This window comes from Gavialis gangeticus, unplaced genomic scaffold (assembly GCF_001723915.1).
Source record: "Gavialis gangeticus isolate Ggan-Ray unplaced genomic scaffold, GavGan_comp1, whole genome shotgun sequence".
In the NCBI taxonomy this organism is placed as follows: Eukaryota; Metazoa; Chordata; order Crocodylia; family Gavialidae; genus Gavialis; species Gavialis gangeticus.
The window spans coordinates 9384200-9402867 of NW_017729012.1; the positions used below are offsets into that span (position 1 = coordinate 9384200).

The following is an 18668-nucleotide window of genomic DNA, read 5'->3' on the forward strand; positions in this document are numbered from 1 at the left end:
ATGAGCCTTTTTTTTTCAGACCTCCTCATTATTTTATTTTACACTGTACTGCGTGTTTATCTCAGTTCATCGGTGCCCTGCTGTAAGCTCAGAGGTGGTCCACAAGATGTTCAAGCAGTATCAAAGAATATATTACTATTTAAATATGTATTGCAGACTTCATGGGGCAACCAGCTAAGTATTAAGAGCTGGCAGAAGGTCTAGGTGGACCAACATATATATGCATTTTTGCAATGGTACCGCACAGGAAAACGGCATTCACGTGTGGTTGTTCCTACTTCGCGCCGGATTTTAATTGAAGTAACGAAATTTATCCCTTGCTTCTAGCTTGGGAGGAGATGTGGGAATTGCAGAGGCTACACCATTTTTCCTGTAGGGAAGGAGTGCTTTTTAATGGAGGTCTCTGCTTTGCTTGTGTTTTGAGGCAGCACTCACAGGGGACGTGCTGGAGATTAAAGAAACTGGCAAATACCCTCCCCTACAAAGCAGCACACACAGACACAAAAACAGGCTGACTATTTTGCTGAATTTAGTACTTGTGGCAAATGCAGGCACGTTTCCTTTTTTTGGAGGCTGCCAAATCCACTTGCTCTGTCCTTAGAGTGGATCACTCGAATACAGACAGAAGACCCCCTTTAGAAAACATTTTAAACTACACTGTTGGTTGTCGCGAACAATAATATTATCGTATCTTCCATTTCCTGCTATTCCTCCTTTTGTACTACTGCAAATCCAAATAAATAAATCTACAGCAACATAAACCACAGCATTAAAACAAACCAACTGCTTGCCTGACACATTTTCCAAGGGTATAAATTGTGGGAGCGGCAAAACACAGTAATAAGGGATGATTGCCAACATCCTAGCTGCGCGTAGTTGCCAGCATTTTAACCAAGAAGAATGTAAACCTCTCAAAAAGTTTTCTTTTTCTGTATGGCCTAAATCCACTCTATAATTAGTACTGGGGAAACCAAGAGTTAACAATTCTTTGGAAGTTAACTTGTTATAAGGGTATAAAAGAAGCCTCCATGGCTTGAGTCCCCAACTCATGTTTGGAAATGCACTGTATCTTTTCTTGCGAGACAAACTTCTTGCATGTTAAATGAGGTAAGTGCATAAACAATTGCTCTATTTCACTCAACCTTTTGCAGGGAATTATAAACATTATGCGACATTCAGAAATAAAAGAGAAACTGGATTTACTAGCACTGTGTATTTGCATTTGACAGTTTACTTCCCCTAAGTGCTGAGCTGTTTGCGTTCCATAAAACAGGATTCAAAGTGCGAGTCATTTGTTCAGGCAGTGTGGAAATAATAGCTTTGGCATCTTTACCACTGGGAATGGGGTCAAAGGACGGTAAAAACAGGTCTTTGGTGTAAAATATAACTATCGTTTTATGTAATAAATTATTTACTGTAGTTCCCTCTGTCTAAACTAACAACTTACCAACATGTAGAAATGATTCTAAGTGTTGCAAAAATGAAGAGTTCTAGCCATGCTAAATCACCACAAGGATCACTAAATCTACATGCGTAGGTTCAAACGTGTACATTTTTATGGGGAAACACCGCCTTTAGATTTAGTCCTGTGTGCATCCTGTATTCATCTTTTTTTCTTATATCTACAGCATATCAATCTTGTCTTGCTTATAAAACCCATCTCAGAGACTGGAGATCTCTGCTTGATTGTTGAAATATAAACCGTAACAGAAGGCAAGCAAATCTTGGCGAACATTTATCTTTTATACCCTTGAAGCATAATGTTTATTTGTAGCTATGTGATGGGAAAGTTTTACTACAAGAAGTAAAGCTCAGTGCCACCTATAGAAAGAACCGGGATCTGAGACGAGTTCAATAATCTAAATCAGTTAAATTTGATACTACCTCCATCCAGGTTTACCTTAAACTGGTTTTATCCATTTTGAAAGCAAGTTACGTGCACTGAACTTTTGTTGCGTTACAGATTTGAACCATTTTCTGATCACTTTTACCAATTTACATGTAATTTCTGTCCCTAGCCTGGGTTTTCCCCTCCACCCCCTCCTTTAGAAGTTGCAAAAGTTGCAACAACTTCATAAAAGAAGCCCTTAGGTAAAGGGTGTATATCTGTTCTTGGCTTACATCCCAAAGCTTGGACCCACCTAGAGGAATCAAAGTTAACTTAAGGTTACAGGAGACTTCATTATGGTTTGAAGATGTAATGTAAAACATTCCTAGGGTGTTATGAAACTCACATAATTGCTGCTTAATTTAACTTTCCTTTCAGGAATGTCTTAATGGTAGTTGTGGTGTATGTATTGGAAGTTATGGAAACAATTATTCAGTTACAAGAATTCGGGTTGGTGACTTGCAAGGATTTGGAAAGGAAAGAATAAATGATGTGTTCCTTTGTCCTCTACATTCATTTATTTTGCTGAGAAGAGGCAAGACCTTCTTAGGGTGATACCTTTTACTGGACCCACTATGTTCTGAGTACTGCTGCTGTGATTCTCTCCTATGTTGCTGCTGCACTGCCTGTGAGGTGACTCCTGTTGCAATAGCTGATTCCACTTTTGCTTCTTTTTATGTTGAATGGCACTTATCAGGTATTTTGGGGAGTAGATTTTATCTGCTGCGTGGCAGTTAGGTATATTTTTTGTATAATACAATCACAGAAGTTAAAAATAGAAAATGCCAGTTAAATCATCTGCACTGATACCAAAGTCCACGCTAATGGTTCCCAAAGACATTTTGAGGCTAAGAACATTAGAGTTATAGTTATGAACATATTGGATTTCAATTTTTAATCAATGCCCCCTATTCACTGATATGCATTATAAAATTGTAAAAAATATAGCCAACACACGTTAAGAACTTAATTGTACTTGGAGATTAGTTAACAGTCTTGGGGTCTAAATATTATTCCTTGTTATTGCCACCATGGGGACTCTACCAGGAGTACAAAACTCCAGAAGTCACTGCTCTTGAGGTCACAAGTCTCCCCATCATTTCCAGGTTGTAATCCTTGGGAGGTTCTCATATAATATCTAAATTAGAATATGAATTGTATTTTGTTGGGGATTTTTTCTGTTCACTTTAAACACTTCACTTTTTCCTACTGTACTGGCTATGTGATAACACATGCATATAATGATGCAGGATTATATTTGGTGCACCTAATTTGAAGTGCTAGAATTTCAGAGATTGTGAACATATGGAGTATGAATATTGTTTCACAGTACAAATTAAGTCTTACAGTTTTTCATTGGCATAGTATTTGATTTTTTACTGCATAGCATTACAGGCTGCCTGAACGAATTAGATTTTCAGCTGTATGAATGTATGTTTTGATGATTTATACATATTGCTGTCCAAATATGGTATAAGGAGGCAGGTCTTAAGAGGGAGGAGTATCAACTTAGCAACACCCACATGTAAGAGAAAGCTAATGCTGTTAGACAAACGTTAATACACTTCAGTTAACATCTGACCTCAACAGACTTTAAGGGATAATAAGTCAATATTTTTTTTGTCTTTTCTTAGAAACAAAAGTTTTACGTTTCTGTTATTTTCTGTTTCAGTTTCAGCAATCATTAAAGCTGCTTAACAGAATGACTTCCTGTTCTGTTGTTCTCGAGGCTCCTGTGCGAAGGGTTGCTATCTTTGGAGGAACTCATGGCAATGAGTTATCAGGGGTGTTTCTGGTCAAGCATTGGCAAAAGAATGGAGCTGAGATTCAAAGATCAGGGCTCCAAGTGACACCATTTATTACCAACCCAAGAGCTGTGAAGAAATGTACTAGATATATTGACTGTGACCTGAACCGTGTTTTTGACCCTGATAATCTTGGGTAAGAACAAGCGTGCCTTGTGTATTTTTAGATCTTTTCCTTAAGAGTTGTCAGTCATGTATAGCATAATTTTACTGTTAAAATGTTAACATGATCTCTACCACTATTGTGAGGATTCAAGCACATAAGCAGTCATGACCTTTAGCCTGAAAAAACTAAATAGCATGTACTTTGCTGATGCACTGTATAGAGCGTTTGTGCAACAGGAGGCAAACTGTCACAGAAACTTAAAGACTGTGTTTAAAAATCAATATTGGATTTGTTCTATTTGTCTAAAGCTAAGTACTGCTGTTACCCTGAATTGCAGTGTCATTTCTCACATGTCCTGAAATAAACATCTTATGCAATTCAGCTTTGGGGCTATTCTTAATGCTCCTTACTGGCAGCAATGTAGCAGATATTAAATCACACAGTTATTTAAATATAGATCAATATATTGAGTGTCTGGGGAAAAATTACACGTGTCCTACAAATTGGAGGAATATTTTTAATTTTAGTTATAAACAGCATAAAATGAAATGTCAAAACAGCCAAAATGGACATATGTATAATACAGCAACATGGTACCAGGAAATTGTCAATGAAATAAGTGATCCCACTGGATTTTGTATGTTAAATTAAGATGAAAAAAAGTTTAAAAAGTAATGTAGGTGTACAGATTACAAAGGCCTAACTTACATTTGTAAACATTATTTTTCATGCAAACTTAATTCTGTTGACATAGTGCTTGAAGTGGCCTTTGGTAGCTGAACCAAGCACTTTTTTATGTTTAGCATATCTGTGTTTAACAGGCAGTTTGGTAATGCAAAGGTCTTCATAGGAAATGTGGATGAAAGTTAAGAGCATTTACTGCCCACACATTTTACACATACAACTATTTTTACAAGGCAGCTGTGCATTTTCATGTGTATTTTAATTTGCCTTTTTCTAGTGATAACATATTGTTTGTCTCATAAATTAAGGTAAATCATATTTGGTAGCAAAGGTCTGCGTCAGCCTTTTAATTGTTTACTTATCCTGTGCATTTAGAACAACTTATTTTTCCTGATTTATTTGATTTCACCTGCTTTGAAAATAAAATGTTTTAATAAATATTGGGTTAATAAGGCTTTTTATATAAAACTTTTGCTAATATTCTTCAGTAAATCTTAACAGATCACCCAGACCTTCTATATTTACATTGTTTTACATTTTATTGTTGAGGTGGAGACCTTATGAAAAGAGAGGGTGAAGTCCTAATCCTACTGAACACAAAGGCACAACTCCCATTGACTTCAAAATGGGATGTAATTTTGCTGAAAGCACTTAGTTCTTTCTCTTCTATCCAGAGACCTTATATCCATTTTCAGATGCAGACCTAAAAAACTTATTAGATTAACATAAGTACACAACATATCAGACATGTCACATGCCTGCTTATAATTAAATTAATAACTGACAAGGTATAATAAATTACATTTAAAACATTTGATTTAAAGACACCAGGCACATCTACATGAGATGTTTACTGTGGAGCTGTTTAGTTAGCTTCACAGTTAAATGTCAGTGTGTACATGCACAATGCTATTAGGCCAGAGTGAACTAATTAACTCTGGTGTACGATGGTACTACCAGTCACAAGTACTATTCTATGGCAGAGTTATTTACTCTGCTGCAACACAGGTGTAGATGCTGACGGGGCTAGCTGGGGCACAAGGGTGCTTCACTGCAGGGACTGCCTGCTGACTAGCCCCAGACTGTAGCAGTCACGCTGCAGAGGGTCTGGCTGGGGCACAAGTTGAGCTGGGTTGAAACAGCCCCAGGCTGGCAGGCTGACCCCCAAGACCTCCTGCCAGCCAGAGCTGCTGTGCCCTGGCTCAATGTGCTGCAGTCCCAGGTACACATTCAAACACGGTGCCTGGGAGCAATAAACTCTGGCGTGAGCTGCACCGGAGTTTATTTGGCTGTGTTAATTTCACATGTTGATGCGCCCACTGAGAGGAAACTTAACAAAATCTTGAAGGAAAGAGTTGCAGGTAGCAACATTATGGTTTCAAGAATTTGATTGTCTGTGCACATGGGCTGTTTTATGGGACAAGAGGGCCTAAAACAAAAGGTCTTAAGAACCTGATCAGAGTATGAAAAGTAGGTTGAGGTTAAAAAAAAGAGAGAGAGAGAGAGAGAAAAGGAAGCAAACTATGAAGGATCTTTTTGATGAAGTCCATAATTTTAGGGTAGGAATTAACTGCTGAAAGGCTTCCTTTCCAGTACAGGTTGGATAGGTCCTACCAATGATTTCAGGTGGTGGATAAGCCCTGTCATGATTTGCTGCTTAGGGAGAGAGAATTTCAGCCAGTGTAAAGTGGGAGCCAACGTAAAGAATTAAAATCAAAGTAGGAAAGACCAGTTTAGATTAAGTGACAAATTTTGCATTTTACTGAAAGGGACAACAGTAAGACATATTTCCCCATGAACAATAATACTTGTTGAATCAAATACAAACTCTTGCTAGCCAGTTTGATGGGGGTGATTATTAATTGTATTAAATCAGGAAAAAAACCCAAATGAAAAGGTTACACAGTTTTGTTGACTGCAGAGACCTAAAATGACTTTAATCTTTTTGTATTAATATTAACAGCAGAAAAGTGATGGAAGATATTCCATATGAAGTAAGAAAGGCTCAGGAAATCAATAATTTATTTGGTCCAAAAGGTAGTGATGTTGCCTATGACCTGATTTTTGACCTTCACAACACAACTTCTAACATGGGTGGTACGCTTATTCTTGAAAACTCCAGGAATGACTTTATAATTCAAATGTTTCATTATATTAAGGTAAAACTAATTTTTAATAAATGATTACATATATATTTTGATAAGCATTTGAAAGACTGTATTCCTGTACAGGGTTTGAATTACACTGACTCTTGGGGTGTCTGCAAAAAAATTGGCTGCCCATCATGATGCCTTAATAAAATTGGAGACCCCCCAGGTTATGATTTTCTAATCTTACAGGGGGGCTTTTGTCTCTTATGTGAGGGCTCACCCCCTGCCCCTGAACTCCCCCATAATTTGAGCCCTGTTCCTGTATAACAACTTAATGCCTTTATTAAAATTCGTAATTTTTATATTTTCCTAAAAGCTGGGTAAAAAAAAAAAATTTAATGATAGAATTATCTAGTATATGAGATTATTATTCAGTTTGGTCTGATATGTTTGTACAGATTTAAATCTATTGTAATCTTTAAAACCGATAGGAACACCACTGAAAAAAGAAGACAAAACAAAATACAGTGACCTCTACTTCAAAATCCTTAAATAATATTGATCTGCTTTTATATTGGTTTGTCCTGAAGTTTGATCAATTAAGATGAGAAAGGAAAAATAAGTATAGTAATGATGTAATTATTATGCTAATTACATGATATACAAACATGAAAAATAAGTGGAGTTAGATCCAGGAATAAATACTAATTGTAATTCTAACAAGTCCTAGAAGGAAGTATAAATATTGTTGGTAATGTAGCTGATACCAGTTTGAGACAGGATTTTCAGAAGTGCAACCTAAATGTTCTTACTGAAGTTCTTAGTAGTCTTCATGTGAACTTTAAATGACAGCAAAGGTAGGCCAATATTTGGTACTTTTGAAAATCCAACCCTGAATTCATATGCTGCAAAAGAAGATATTTAAGGATATGTTTCAACCTAAGATGTTTCTTCTTTCTATATTATTAGAAGACATAATCAGCTTATTGCTGCAACTATATGAAGTCTGGCATAGAGCAACAAAGTCAAAAGAAGAAATAATAGGCAGTAATCTAAAAAGGCAGTCCTAGTCCTGCATTATTCCAAACCATGTTGAGGAAATGTGTTAAATCACTGTGTCTCAGAATTTAAATTCAACTAAAAGAAAAATATTTGAAATTTACCTTAAAGCAGCTTGATTTTAGTTTTTGAAACACTGCTGTTTCAAAAACTAGAGATTTCTCTTCCTGTTGGTAACCTAAGGCTGGAACTGTGTTCATTTATATTAGCATGCAAAGTTCAGTGGAGCATGCCTGGCATGAGCTTGGGGAAGGCAGACCAACAAATATAGCTTTGTATATTTTCTAAAGATGCCCTACTTATTTTAGAGCCATGAAATAAAAGCAACATATTGAAGACACTGTGTAAATCACTTCTGCATCAGTAGTCTTCTGTAACACAACAGCATTTTAAAGTATTTGCATAACAAAGACATTTTTAAATAATTCTTCACAGAACGCTTTGGCTCCAGAAAGCTGTCCTGTTTTCCTGATTGAGCATCCTAACTTGACATATGCAACAACTCGATCTATAGCAAAGCATCCTGTTGGTAAATATGAAAGTTAAGATCACTGAACAATAAGTGTCTTGTTCTAGACATTTTTGTTTCACACTTAATTTTCATTAAATTGTACATACTCTGTGATCAGTGGCATCCATTTGCTTGGTAAATATTTGGTAAACAGATTATCTATTGATTAGGTAAATAGGTGATCTATGCTGCTTCCTAAAGAGCCCCCATTTAAATTGGTTTGCAGGATACAGAAGCCAGATGGAAAAAGAAACGGTGAAATAAAAAGAGGAAAAATGGTGTCCTGAATATAACTAACTTACCTCTTCATTTCTACTGCAGTAGACATTAACCTATAGACAACTCTTGGGATTATTTTGCCTCTAATGTTAATTTATCAGTTATTTTACTAAAGACTTTATGGAGAAGTTCTGAATCTTTTCCATAGCTATGAGCAGTCTAAAAAAAATACTTTACTGCTATTTTTTCACCTACAAGTGTTATGCTGATCATAAACTCACATCCTGCTTGCCTTATGGAAGAAGTAACAGAAACTTAATCATATTTAAAGAGCATTCTAAATATACAATGTATAGTAAACACAGAGGCATTTGCATAGAGGCACGAATACTTTTACTATGCATTCTAAATATGCCACATAGATATTTACACATCTATCAATAGTTCTTCTATTTGTACACAGGTGTTGAAGTTGGACCTCAGCCTCAAGGAGTTCTTAGAGCTGATATTTTGGACAAAATGCGGAAGATTATCAAACATGGTCTTGATTTTGTGCGCATTTTTAATGAAGGTAATAATAGTACAACAGGACAAAATAGAATTCCTCTGGGCTGTGCTAGCAATTCATTACAAGAGAACAGATTTTTTTTAAATAAATGAAGCTAATACACTCTCACTCTCAGCCAAAGAGAACTTATATTATTATTGTAGAATTGATGGCCAGTTCATTCATTTTGGTGTTAATAAATTGATTACGATTGATCTTACTCAAACCAAAGATTAGTTTACTACTACTGTCTTTTTTGTGGATAGAGAGGTGGCTAGCCACATTAGTCTGAAGTCAGGCAGAAGGTCAGCCAAGGTGTGCCTCTAGACATGCGGGGACACTGCTCTGACACGCTGTAATTACAGCGTGTTGGAGCAGAGTCAATTAACTGAGTTGACTGGAGCATGCTAATTAGCGCACTCCAGCAGGCTCCATGTTTTGTGTATTCAGCATAATTAAAGCGCCTCGCATCCCCATCCCCAGAGCACGTGTGCCTTCTGTCTGGTTCAGAGAGGCACGAGCTTTCATAGGCAGCAGTTTTAAACACATTGCTGTTGGCATTTATAACTACAATCCTTATTGTATTAAGCAGCCACAGAATTTCATGCTGTGTGGTATTACATAGCAACATGGGTCTGGGGAGAACCCACAGGGTCTCAAGTCCCACCTCTTGCTACTGCCTTGCTACTGTTTCATGTAATCCTATTCATAAATTTATAGCATGCCAAGCCAAGGTATAAGAATGTTGGACTTGTTAATCGCACTGAGAAAATAAATAATATATTAGGAATTCATTATTTTTTTAGTAACTATTGTCCTTGTTTATTGATTGGTGGGCTGAGAAACCAATAAGTATAATGAAGCTTGATCTGGAAGGTGCTTCATAAAGAGAAAGTGGGTGCCCATAAATATGTTCACAATGTATTGTGCAGGAGTATGTACATAGAAAACCAAACTTATATGAAAATGGTAATATTTATAATAAGGAAAAAAGATTATATAGATGTATTTTGTCCAGAGTTACCTCAGATCATTTCTATGCAATTTAATAAGTTTCTGTTATGCACTTATACAAGGTTAAATATGCAATGACAACAAATCCATTAATGAAGGTAAGGATTTGTACCTGGCTTCCTGTTATCAGAAACCTGTCAAAATGTCTTGCATTCAAAAGCTTGTCTAACTTTATCCCAGCTACATAGTTGGTTCAATAAAAAATATCAGCCTAGGATATCCTTGCCTCTTGAATGACTTCTGGACCACCAAAACTACCACATCACTCTTACACTACCATTAATGAAGGTGTGATTGTATTGGAAAAGTTGTCCCTAAACCATGGGTGGCACTGTTTTCTTTGGAAACAACGACGTAAGAATACACCTGTCTCCTGAAGATTCTCTTGTTTATACCTGAAGCAAAGAATTTAACACTTCCCATCAATATCATCTCATACTGTGTAATTCTGCTAAAGAAAGAAATTGCATTAACATCCCTCTGTCTACAAAATAGAGTATAAATAAGCAGCTGTACTGACACGGGCCGTGTGCCAGTGCACACTGGGTCATCTTCCAGCGATCTGACTTTCAGACAGATACTTCCATGTTACTTAAGATAATTACTAACTAGCAAACTATGAACAGATACAACTGTCTGATTTCAGACATTCTAAATAAAATAGTACATGCAATGTTCTTGTTAACTGAGAATTGTTTGAGGTGACATTAAAGATACATTTATCCTTTCTAGGGGAAGAATTTCCACCATGTACAATTGAAGTTTACAGAATAATAGAGAAAGTAGACTATCCCAGGAATAAAAATGATGAAATTATTGCTATTATTCACCCTTGCCTACAGGTAAAATCTATCAGACTTCTTCATTTGAAGCTTTTTTTAATGGGAATTCCATTTTATACTGTTTGGATTACAGTGTAGGACATAGTATACCATCAAATAAGAATTTAAAAATGATATTTGCATCTATAAATGTAATTTATTTTTTTCCTCTGAGGATCAAGATTGGCAGCCATTGAACAAAGGGGATCCTATATTTTTAACTTGTGATGGAGAAACCATTGCATATGAAGGGGATTCTACAGTATACCCAACGTTTGTGAATGAGGCTGCCTATTATGAAAAGAAAGAAGCTTTCGTGAAAACGGTCAAAGTAAAGCTTACTGCAAAAGGCCTCAGGTCCTCTTCATCTTAGAAGTAGACTATTTTAAAAGATTATTCAAATATTTCATAGATATAGGGCCAAATTAATTGCCATCTACTTCATGTAATCCAGCTGAAGTCAGTGGGGATACATGAAGCATGACTATAGACTATAAACCCTTATTTTTAAATTGCAATTCAGTTAATATTGCTAAGTACTTTTAAAATCCAAAGCAGTCACAATTTTAAGTACTACTAGTATTTATCAATGTTTAATTGGTTCTTTAATTTACAGAGCATAAAATTTATTAATTTATATAGTTCATTATTTCTTTCATATTGCATAACTATGTCTAAATAATTCACCAAATTATGTTTCCCCAAATACAATAAAGGATTGGGTGATTTGAGGTCTACATTATTGAAAAGTTGCACACATTATCAGGAGAATATTTCACTGAGTTTAAGTTATAAAATACAGTGGAAACCAGTCATAATTATGCATTGTCTAATTAATGCGAAAGACAAATATATAAAAAACTGATTTTTATTGATTGGTTTATCTGCATATTACTAACAAGAAATGTCAACTCAGATGTTTTGTGTATGGCCTCATGGGTCATTTTTCTGTTGGGTCCATTACAGAAGTACTTTCAAAGTTCTACTCCCAAGAGTAAAAAATAGTAATGGAAATAAAACCAAAACAAGGTAATGGCAAATGTCACCCCTTTATAAAGTACCCATAACTGAATGCCACTGCAAGACTTGTATTTCAAGAATTGGAGAAATCTAGAATTAACATGTTGAAAAACACAGCAGGTGTATGGGGAGAAAGGGCAGGAAAAGAAATTTTAAGTTAAGCATTTTGGGTAAAACACAAACACTAGGCAGAATGGTATAAATATGATGATGATTATCTTAATGCAGGAAATATTCTTCTTGGGCTTGTTCATTTTTTAGCCATTTATTTTTGAGGTTATTGAAGGTTTGAAAGCTTGCTGACAAAATATTCCTAAAACTTGAGAACTCAGAACTGTGCTTAAATTGAAATACAGGTGGATATTTCATATGAGCCCTAAACTAAAGGGCGGATGATATCTTATGAAGTGGGATCCATTGCATTTGGGGTACACAATTATGTTTTTTCCCTCCTGTGCACTGGCTACAATAAGGCATATATAAAAAAATTCAGAACATTTTCTTCTTTGATTATAACTCTACATTTGTTAACACTGCTTGACGTGCTAAAGCCATATGCAGTGCTCCCAGAAATCTTGTGTTCCTACCAGTGTCCTTATTTAGGTAACCAAAAATAAATAAACGAATAAATAAAATTAATGGACCAAAAAGTATGGTATTTCCCTTTTCCTTTGAGAAATGATCTATTCCTTATCCATTGTTGCTAACCAATATCCTTTATCTTTACCTTGTGTTCCAACTCTAACATGAAGGCAATAATACAACACAAAAGAGCCAAAGATGACAGAGAAAATTAAATATTTATTAAATTATGTTTTGTCTTTAACTTTAAATAAATATTACATAAAAAAGAACAGAATCTGATCTACTGTGCTTATTATTCATCATCAACCTGGTCATGGTCATCTTGTGACTCAAAGATACTGGTGCTGAATGGTCCGGCTAGGCAGTTCTAAGGCTCTAATCGAGCTCTTATTACTACACAAAACTCATATTGGGATTTTCATCTTTTCTGAGTGCCTCTTTTTATCTTTAAAATAACTCAACAAAAAAACTATTTTATCAGAAGCTATGAAGACTCAAGCACATTGTACAGAAATATTAGCAAATTTTCAACATGCTTAAAATAAAAATATGGCATTTAATATATATACATGTAAACAATATAAAAAACCAAACCATTCATAGTTATAAGTTTTGATAACCGGTCAACTAGAAAGTGCTACAGAAAGTGCAACATAGTGTTTTGAATGCAGAAAGGAGCTTAAAAGGTCTGGAATTATAGTACAATTACTTTTATTAAAAATTTCTTTGTGGACAAATATTCATTTGTACTTGTAGATGAGCTTAGGAGTTAAGTTAAAACCCAAGAAAACTCCAGATGTGGTAACAAGTATGTTGCTTAAACAATAAGGCAAACACGCACTGGATGTTTCAGTGGTGATAGTGAAAGGCCAAACTCCTAGTGATTTATACCAACCCAAACAATAACCCCCCTGAAATGAATTAATTTTCCTGACCTTTACTTTTATGAAAGGGATTTTATACCGTACAAATAAGGAAAAAGAAACAGACATGTATATTCACCCTGGGCATTCCAGACAAAGAGACAGATCTTGCAAGACTTCTCCCTTGAGGTTCTATCACTTCCCACCCCCACCCCTACTTGCAAGATCAATCAGTCCTATAACGATAACACTGACAACCGCCATGCAAGCGCCAACTGTATCCAGAACTTTCAAAATGACATACTTCATAGAGTGGTTTTATTTCCAAGCTGAAATGTCTTATTTCACATTCCAAAAACTTCATCATTTTCCATATAAAAATGGTTTCTCATGGATTAGAGATACTAGAAGAGATGCTAGAACGTCAGGCCTCAGAAGAGATCTGAATACCATCTCCAAAAGGAACAAATATTGTATACCACCTTTGTCTGATTTTTTTTTAACCGATACAAAAAAAAAATCAACCATATTTGAATATTGTCAAACAACTCTGACACGAGTGGTTTTGTTCAAGGGGCTCAAACTGAGCCAAGACAGAACAGGCCTTATTCCTTGCGCTGATATTTTATGATTATATGGACTGCAGTCACTGGACCGTCAGTCCATGAAAACCGCTCTGCCTGCTTGTAGCTGCCTGACGTACAAACACATTAGGATTCCAGCATCTTTATGGGTCCCTTTTTTGGGCCTAAATATGAAGTGCTGCACAACTAAACAGTGGTTTCTCGCAAATCGTCCATTTCATCAAATGTGTTCAGTGTGTTTTTGCTATTACTTCTTGAATTATCTTGAACTCTGTTGTAATCTAGGAAAAAAAGAAAAATTATTTGCTAAAAATATTCTACAGAAGAAATTCTTTTCAATAATCTAGTTTGGCATATAGTGTTTGTATTTAAAAATACATGAATTTAATTAATAAGGTCTATATATGCTACTATATTTTGTATAGGACTGCATTTTATCCTTGTCCCCCTCTTTGACAATGCTGAGATTTTTTTCCACTAAGCAACATGTATGCACATTTAAATCAGAACAGAACTCAAATGGGTATTTTTTTGCCATCTGCAATATCTGCAAATTAGGCTATTGTTCTACTATTCCTCTTCTAAATAACAAAAGGTTGAGAAAGAAGACTGCAACAAAGCTAAAAATGCAACTAATATGATCTATTATGCTGAAAGCAGTCAGGAGGAACTACCTAATCAGGAAGATATGCAAATTCTGCAATCTGCCTCCTTCTGTCTTCAGGATACCTAAATACCTTGGTTAATTTGGCTCCTACATATTTATGGCCTTCATCCTTTGTTGTGTATTAGCAGACCCCTTCCTCTTATATGGAGTATCACTCATCAGTGGACACAAGGGTCCAACTACACAATACAAACAGAGTGAGGGCCCAAGTTCACATTTAAAAATAGGAATTGGAGACAAAGTTCCAGAGTTTTCTTTTCTGAAGCATATTAAATGTGAAAGAAAGCAAGTTTTCAATAAACCTGTGAGAAGCAGATCATTAGGCTTGTAGGGCTGGGGAACAGACAATTTGCTATATTGCTAGAATTGTTACAATTTACATTTTAACAACATTCAGCTTTACATATAAGAACTACTTAAATATTTTTATAAGAACAAATATGACAAGGAAGGCCTTTATAAAATTGTATATTCATTCAAATAGAACAATTTTTACGTTAACGATACCTGTTGCCCCTGGATCTTCATTAATAAATGAAACATGCGTTTTCCATTCGGTCCATTTCACTTCATTAATCCTGTTTGTATTGTATACAAATTGCATAATTAGCATGCATTATCTCCAGCTTCATAGCTACAGTTCCTCTCTTGTTTCTTAATTACTTCTCAGAATTGTCACAATATCATCAAATACCTGTTTTGCCAGTAGTAAAAGAATGCATGTATTTTGCAACATTATGTAATGTATTCACCTATTTTATATTTTCACGCATTGTTAATACTGGTTTAGAACTCACATTTCATAAAGATGATTATGTTCTCAAAGTCTGGTAATATTTTGCAGTTAAAGAGCAACAATTACAAATGGTCATTTTAAATTAACATTCAAAGGAGATTACAACCAATTAAAATGCACTGCAAACTAGAGATTTAGGAACTGGGCATTAAAATCGTATATGAACATAAATAAAATCCCCACAAAAAGATGATTTGTGTATAAGCAAGACTACACATTTCCAGCTTTATTAAGCAGTTGTTCACAGTAGAAATTCTAAACAAGATTTTTGTAAACAACTTACTGTTCCTACTTACAAAATCTAAACCAGTAAAAAATAGTTTATATATTTAAACAAAAATATTTTGAACTGACTTTTGTGTGCATTAAAACCCAAAAGCAGCACACATGCCAGACTAAAAAGTGTGTTAGTATATTATTACCTTAAGCATACTCTAGTGTCATTTTCTGCTACTTTACACAGCTCTCCCAACTCGAACTTTTTCCTCAGGTATTTTGGTAAAATTTTTTCAAATTCCAAAATGGTCCTGGCTCTCTGGCAAAAATATATTATAACGTTAGAGTGGCGTTCTTAACCATGTTTAATGTAAATGTATTCCTCTTTGCATCTATAGATTTCATATCATATTTAAGTGAATCTATGAATCTATGACGTGTACGTTCATTGTTGGAGTATGATCCATTATGTTCTTTTTGCATATCTACCAAGGGATTTTATAATCTGCACTGACATCAACAGTAGTAAATAACCATTTAATACTAAATTCAGTTGATGTACCTGCCAAGGGTGTGTAAACAAATAGGAAACAGAGAACTTCCTACAGGTGTCACATTTATTAAACATTTCTTTATAGTTGCTAAAATTACAGGACCAAATATTTATTTCAAATTTTGCTTGTCTAAGTCTGGAGGACTATTTATTATTTGTCCCACCTGTCTATCTACTGTCTACCATTGTTGCTTCTAACTGCTCTGACTTCAGGGGAGATACTCCAAGTTTACATGGCTGCAGCTCAGAGGAGAATTTGGCCATTGCATCCATAGTTGGAAGAACAAAACAATATGTAGCTAGCCAGGTTATCACTAAATCAAAACTTAAATATAGATTAACACGATCTGTTATTTTTACAAAAGTTATCTTTCAAACTAGAAGTGGATGGGCCTTAACTAAGTGAGGTGGGGGGAACTATGATTTATGGTTTAATATTGCAAACAAACCTGGAGTTTCCAAATGTGCTCACTCTCTTTAGAAATATTTTCCACGGTTTCTCCCATTAATGCAATCAGCATATTCAGAAGGAGAATAAAAGTCAGTATTACATAAGTTATGAGAATAAGAAGGAACAGCAAAGGATATTTTGAATTCTGCTGGATCTCCAGATCTCCAAGTCCTATGGTGAGTTTAAAAAGCTCCATGAGAACTTTGCCCAGACTGCTGTAGGAATGGCATTCAGTGTTATTGGGGCAAGTATCAATCAATGCAGCAAGAGCTAAGGAGAAAGAAAATGGGGAAAAAAGGTATATTTCACATGTATACATCTCATATCCCAAAGAATAAAATAGTACAATCCATACTATGGAGAGAGGTTACTTTTCACCCACTGCATTCTGAAAGGAAACAGAGAACCAAACCAGTAAGATACAGCAACAGCAGATAACAATTCAGCAAAGCAAGACCAAGAGAAACTAAAAAGGGGCCATTTAGCTGGAGAGGATACAGTTATCTACATAGATATTTTAAACACTCCCACAAAATGGATTTTTAAATATCCACAAGAAGCACCTACACCTCTATCTGGAAGTTTGTCACCAGAACAACAGTACTCTTATCCATAATAGCACTAAACATTTAATCTCACAGAAAAGTATCAGTATGTTTTCTCCAGTAATAGTCAATAAATTATATTTACCTACACCAAATCCCAGCAAAAATATAATATATGCAACTAAAAACTTTATCACATCATGTAGGATAACCTAAAAAAAAAGAAAGTGTTTATCATAAATAAAGCCAGAAGTTGTTTTTGCAGTGATATAAAAATGGTGCAACTGTCAAAAAGTGTTTCATTTCATTATGAACCATTGTTATGGTTACTTTGTAAACAGTGGAAACCTAAAAGAGTTCATTGACCTGATTTTCTATGATTTGGCCCCACTTCTTGTGCATTAATATAATCACAGCTTGATCACATATAACACTATTCCCAGATAAAGCATTTTGGCATAAAATGCAATTAAATATGAAAACTCTATCAGCTGAATATGTTTAATTGATTTAAAAGTATATTTAACACTCAGAAGTAATTAGTATGATACCCCCCTTATTTTTTATGATTGTTTTAAAGTATGACATTGATCTCAAGCATTTTTTAGGAACCAAAAAAACTGGAACGGTCAGTGTCAAATATTTGAAATACAGTATATGCGACATCCAAATTGAAGAACATATCTGACTAAGATTTACCAAATACACTAAGTAAATATAACACAGCAGGGAAGTAATATAACAAAGAGCTACAAATGTTATACTTGCCTTTTGGATCATGACACTATATATCCCCATGGATTGCAACCCCCTGGTGAAATACAGCATGTTGGCCCATCCTAATGCCATAGCCAAAACAAGGCACACAAGGTGTTCTTTGTAGGAAAAGTAGTAGAGGAAGACAGAGAAGATCACAAGCACAGCTTGTATAAAACTGTTAAAAAAAAATCTTGTAAATATTCTTACACAACACACAAACTTAAAATAGATAATGGAGAACAGTAATATTGAACTTCCTTTTTTCTTTATGTTTAACATCTAATTTCACTTTCCCATCCTGCTTTTTCCTGTGTGTATTATTATAATTTAACAGTAGGAAAGGATTGTCTAGGAATAGTATAAGGATCTTGACTGATCCCCCAGTCATATTTCCTTTGCCAAGACCAGGAGAGGATAGAATAGGAATCCCAATGCTGACTTCAAGCCACTTCAGGATTCCCATATATAAAAGCCCCAACCAGCCAGTAAGGGCAGCTTTGTTAGCTTTTTCCTCAAAGCAACACAAAGATGATGAAGGTCAGGATCCAGCCCCAGTGACTTATTTCTTTTTAAACAAAATATAGCCCTCTATCCTACAGCACTTTTAGAAATAGGAGAGGCTACGGGACCTGAACCTGTTCAGCCTCCACAAGAGAAGGCTGAGGGGGGATCTAGTGGCCTGTTACAAACTAGTCAGAGGGGAGCAGCAGGCATTGGGGGAGTCCCTGTTCCACCGAGTGCTACCAGGAGTGACCAGGAATAACGGTCACAAGCTGGCAGAGGGGAGATTCAGACTAGACATCAGGAGGCGTGACTTCACGGTCAGGGCGGCTAGGATCTGGAACCAACTTCCAAGAGAAGTGGTGCTGGCTCCTACCCTGGGGG

At 35.5% G+C, this 18668-nt stretch overlaps 2 protein-coding genes across 6 annotated transcripts in view; one reads left to right on the forward strand and one right to left on the reverse strand.

The window, feature by feature from the left end:
• The first annotated feature begins 1037 nt into the window (after nucleotides 1-1037).
• On the forward strand, nucleotides 1038-12145 carry ASPA (aspartoacylase). Of its 5 annotated transcripts, none has more exons than XM_019511180.1 (7): nucleotides 1043-1107; nucleotides 3561-3829; nucleotides 6450-6642; nucleotides 8068-8161; nucleotides 8826-8933; nucleotides 10656-10765; nucleotides 10920-12145. In XM_019511180.1, the coding sequence occupies exons 1-7, from the start codon at nucleotides 1096-1098 to the stop codon at nucleotides 11115-11117; spliced, it is 984 nt and encodes a 327-aa protein (XP_019366725.1). In that variant the 5' UTR covers nucleotides 1043-1095; the 3' UTR covers nucleotides 11118-12145. The 5 variants fall into 5 exon arrangements, with proteins under 5 accessions (XP_019366728.1, XP_019366727.1, XP_019366725.1 ...); XM_019511179.1 differs by having other exon boundaries at nucleotides 1046-1107; nucleotides 6447-6642; XM_019511181.1 differs by lacking the exon at nucleotides 1043-1107 and adding an exon at nucleotides 2434-2521 and having other exon boundaries at nucleotides 6447-6642.
• TRPV3 (transient receptor potential cation channel subfamily V member 3) overlaps nucleotides 11778-18668 on the reverse strand; it is a 31985-nt gene continuing 25094 nt past the window's right edge. Inside the window, exons 12-17 of the mRNA XM_019511184.1 lie at nucleotides 17793-17958; nucleotides 17170-17236; nucleotides 16478-16749; nucleotides 15682-15794; nucleotides 14971-15041; nucleotides 11778-14077 (exon numbers count right to left, since the gene is read on the reverse strand). Coding sequence (XP_019366729.1) covers nucleotides 13983-14077; nucleotides 14971-15041; nucleotides 15682-15794; nucleotides 16478-16749; nucleotides 17170-17236; nucleotides 17793-17958 — 784 coding nt within the window. The 3' untranslated portion in view covers nucleotides 11778-13982. The remainder of the gene's footprint in view (nucleotides 14078-14970; nucleotides 15042-15681; nucleotides 15795-16477; nucleotides 16750-17169; nucleotides 17237-17792; nucleotides 17959-18668) is intronic.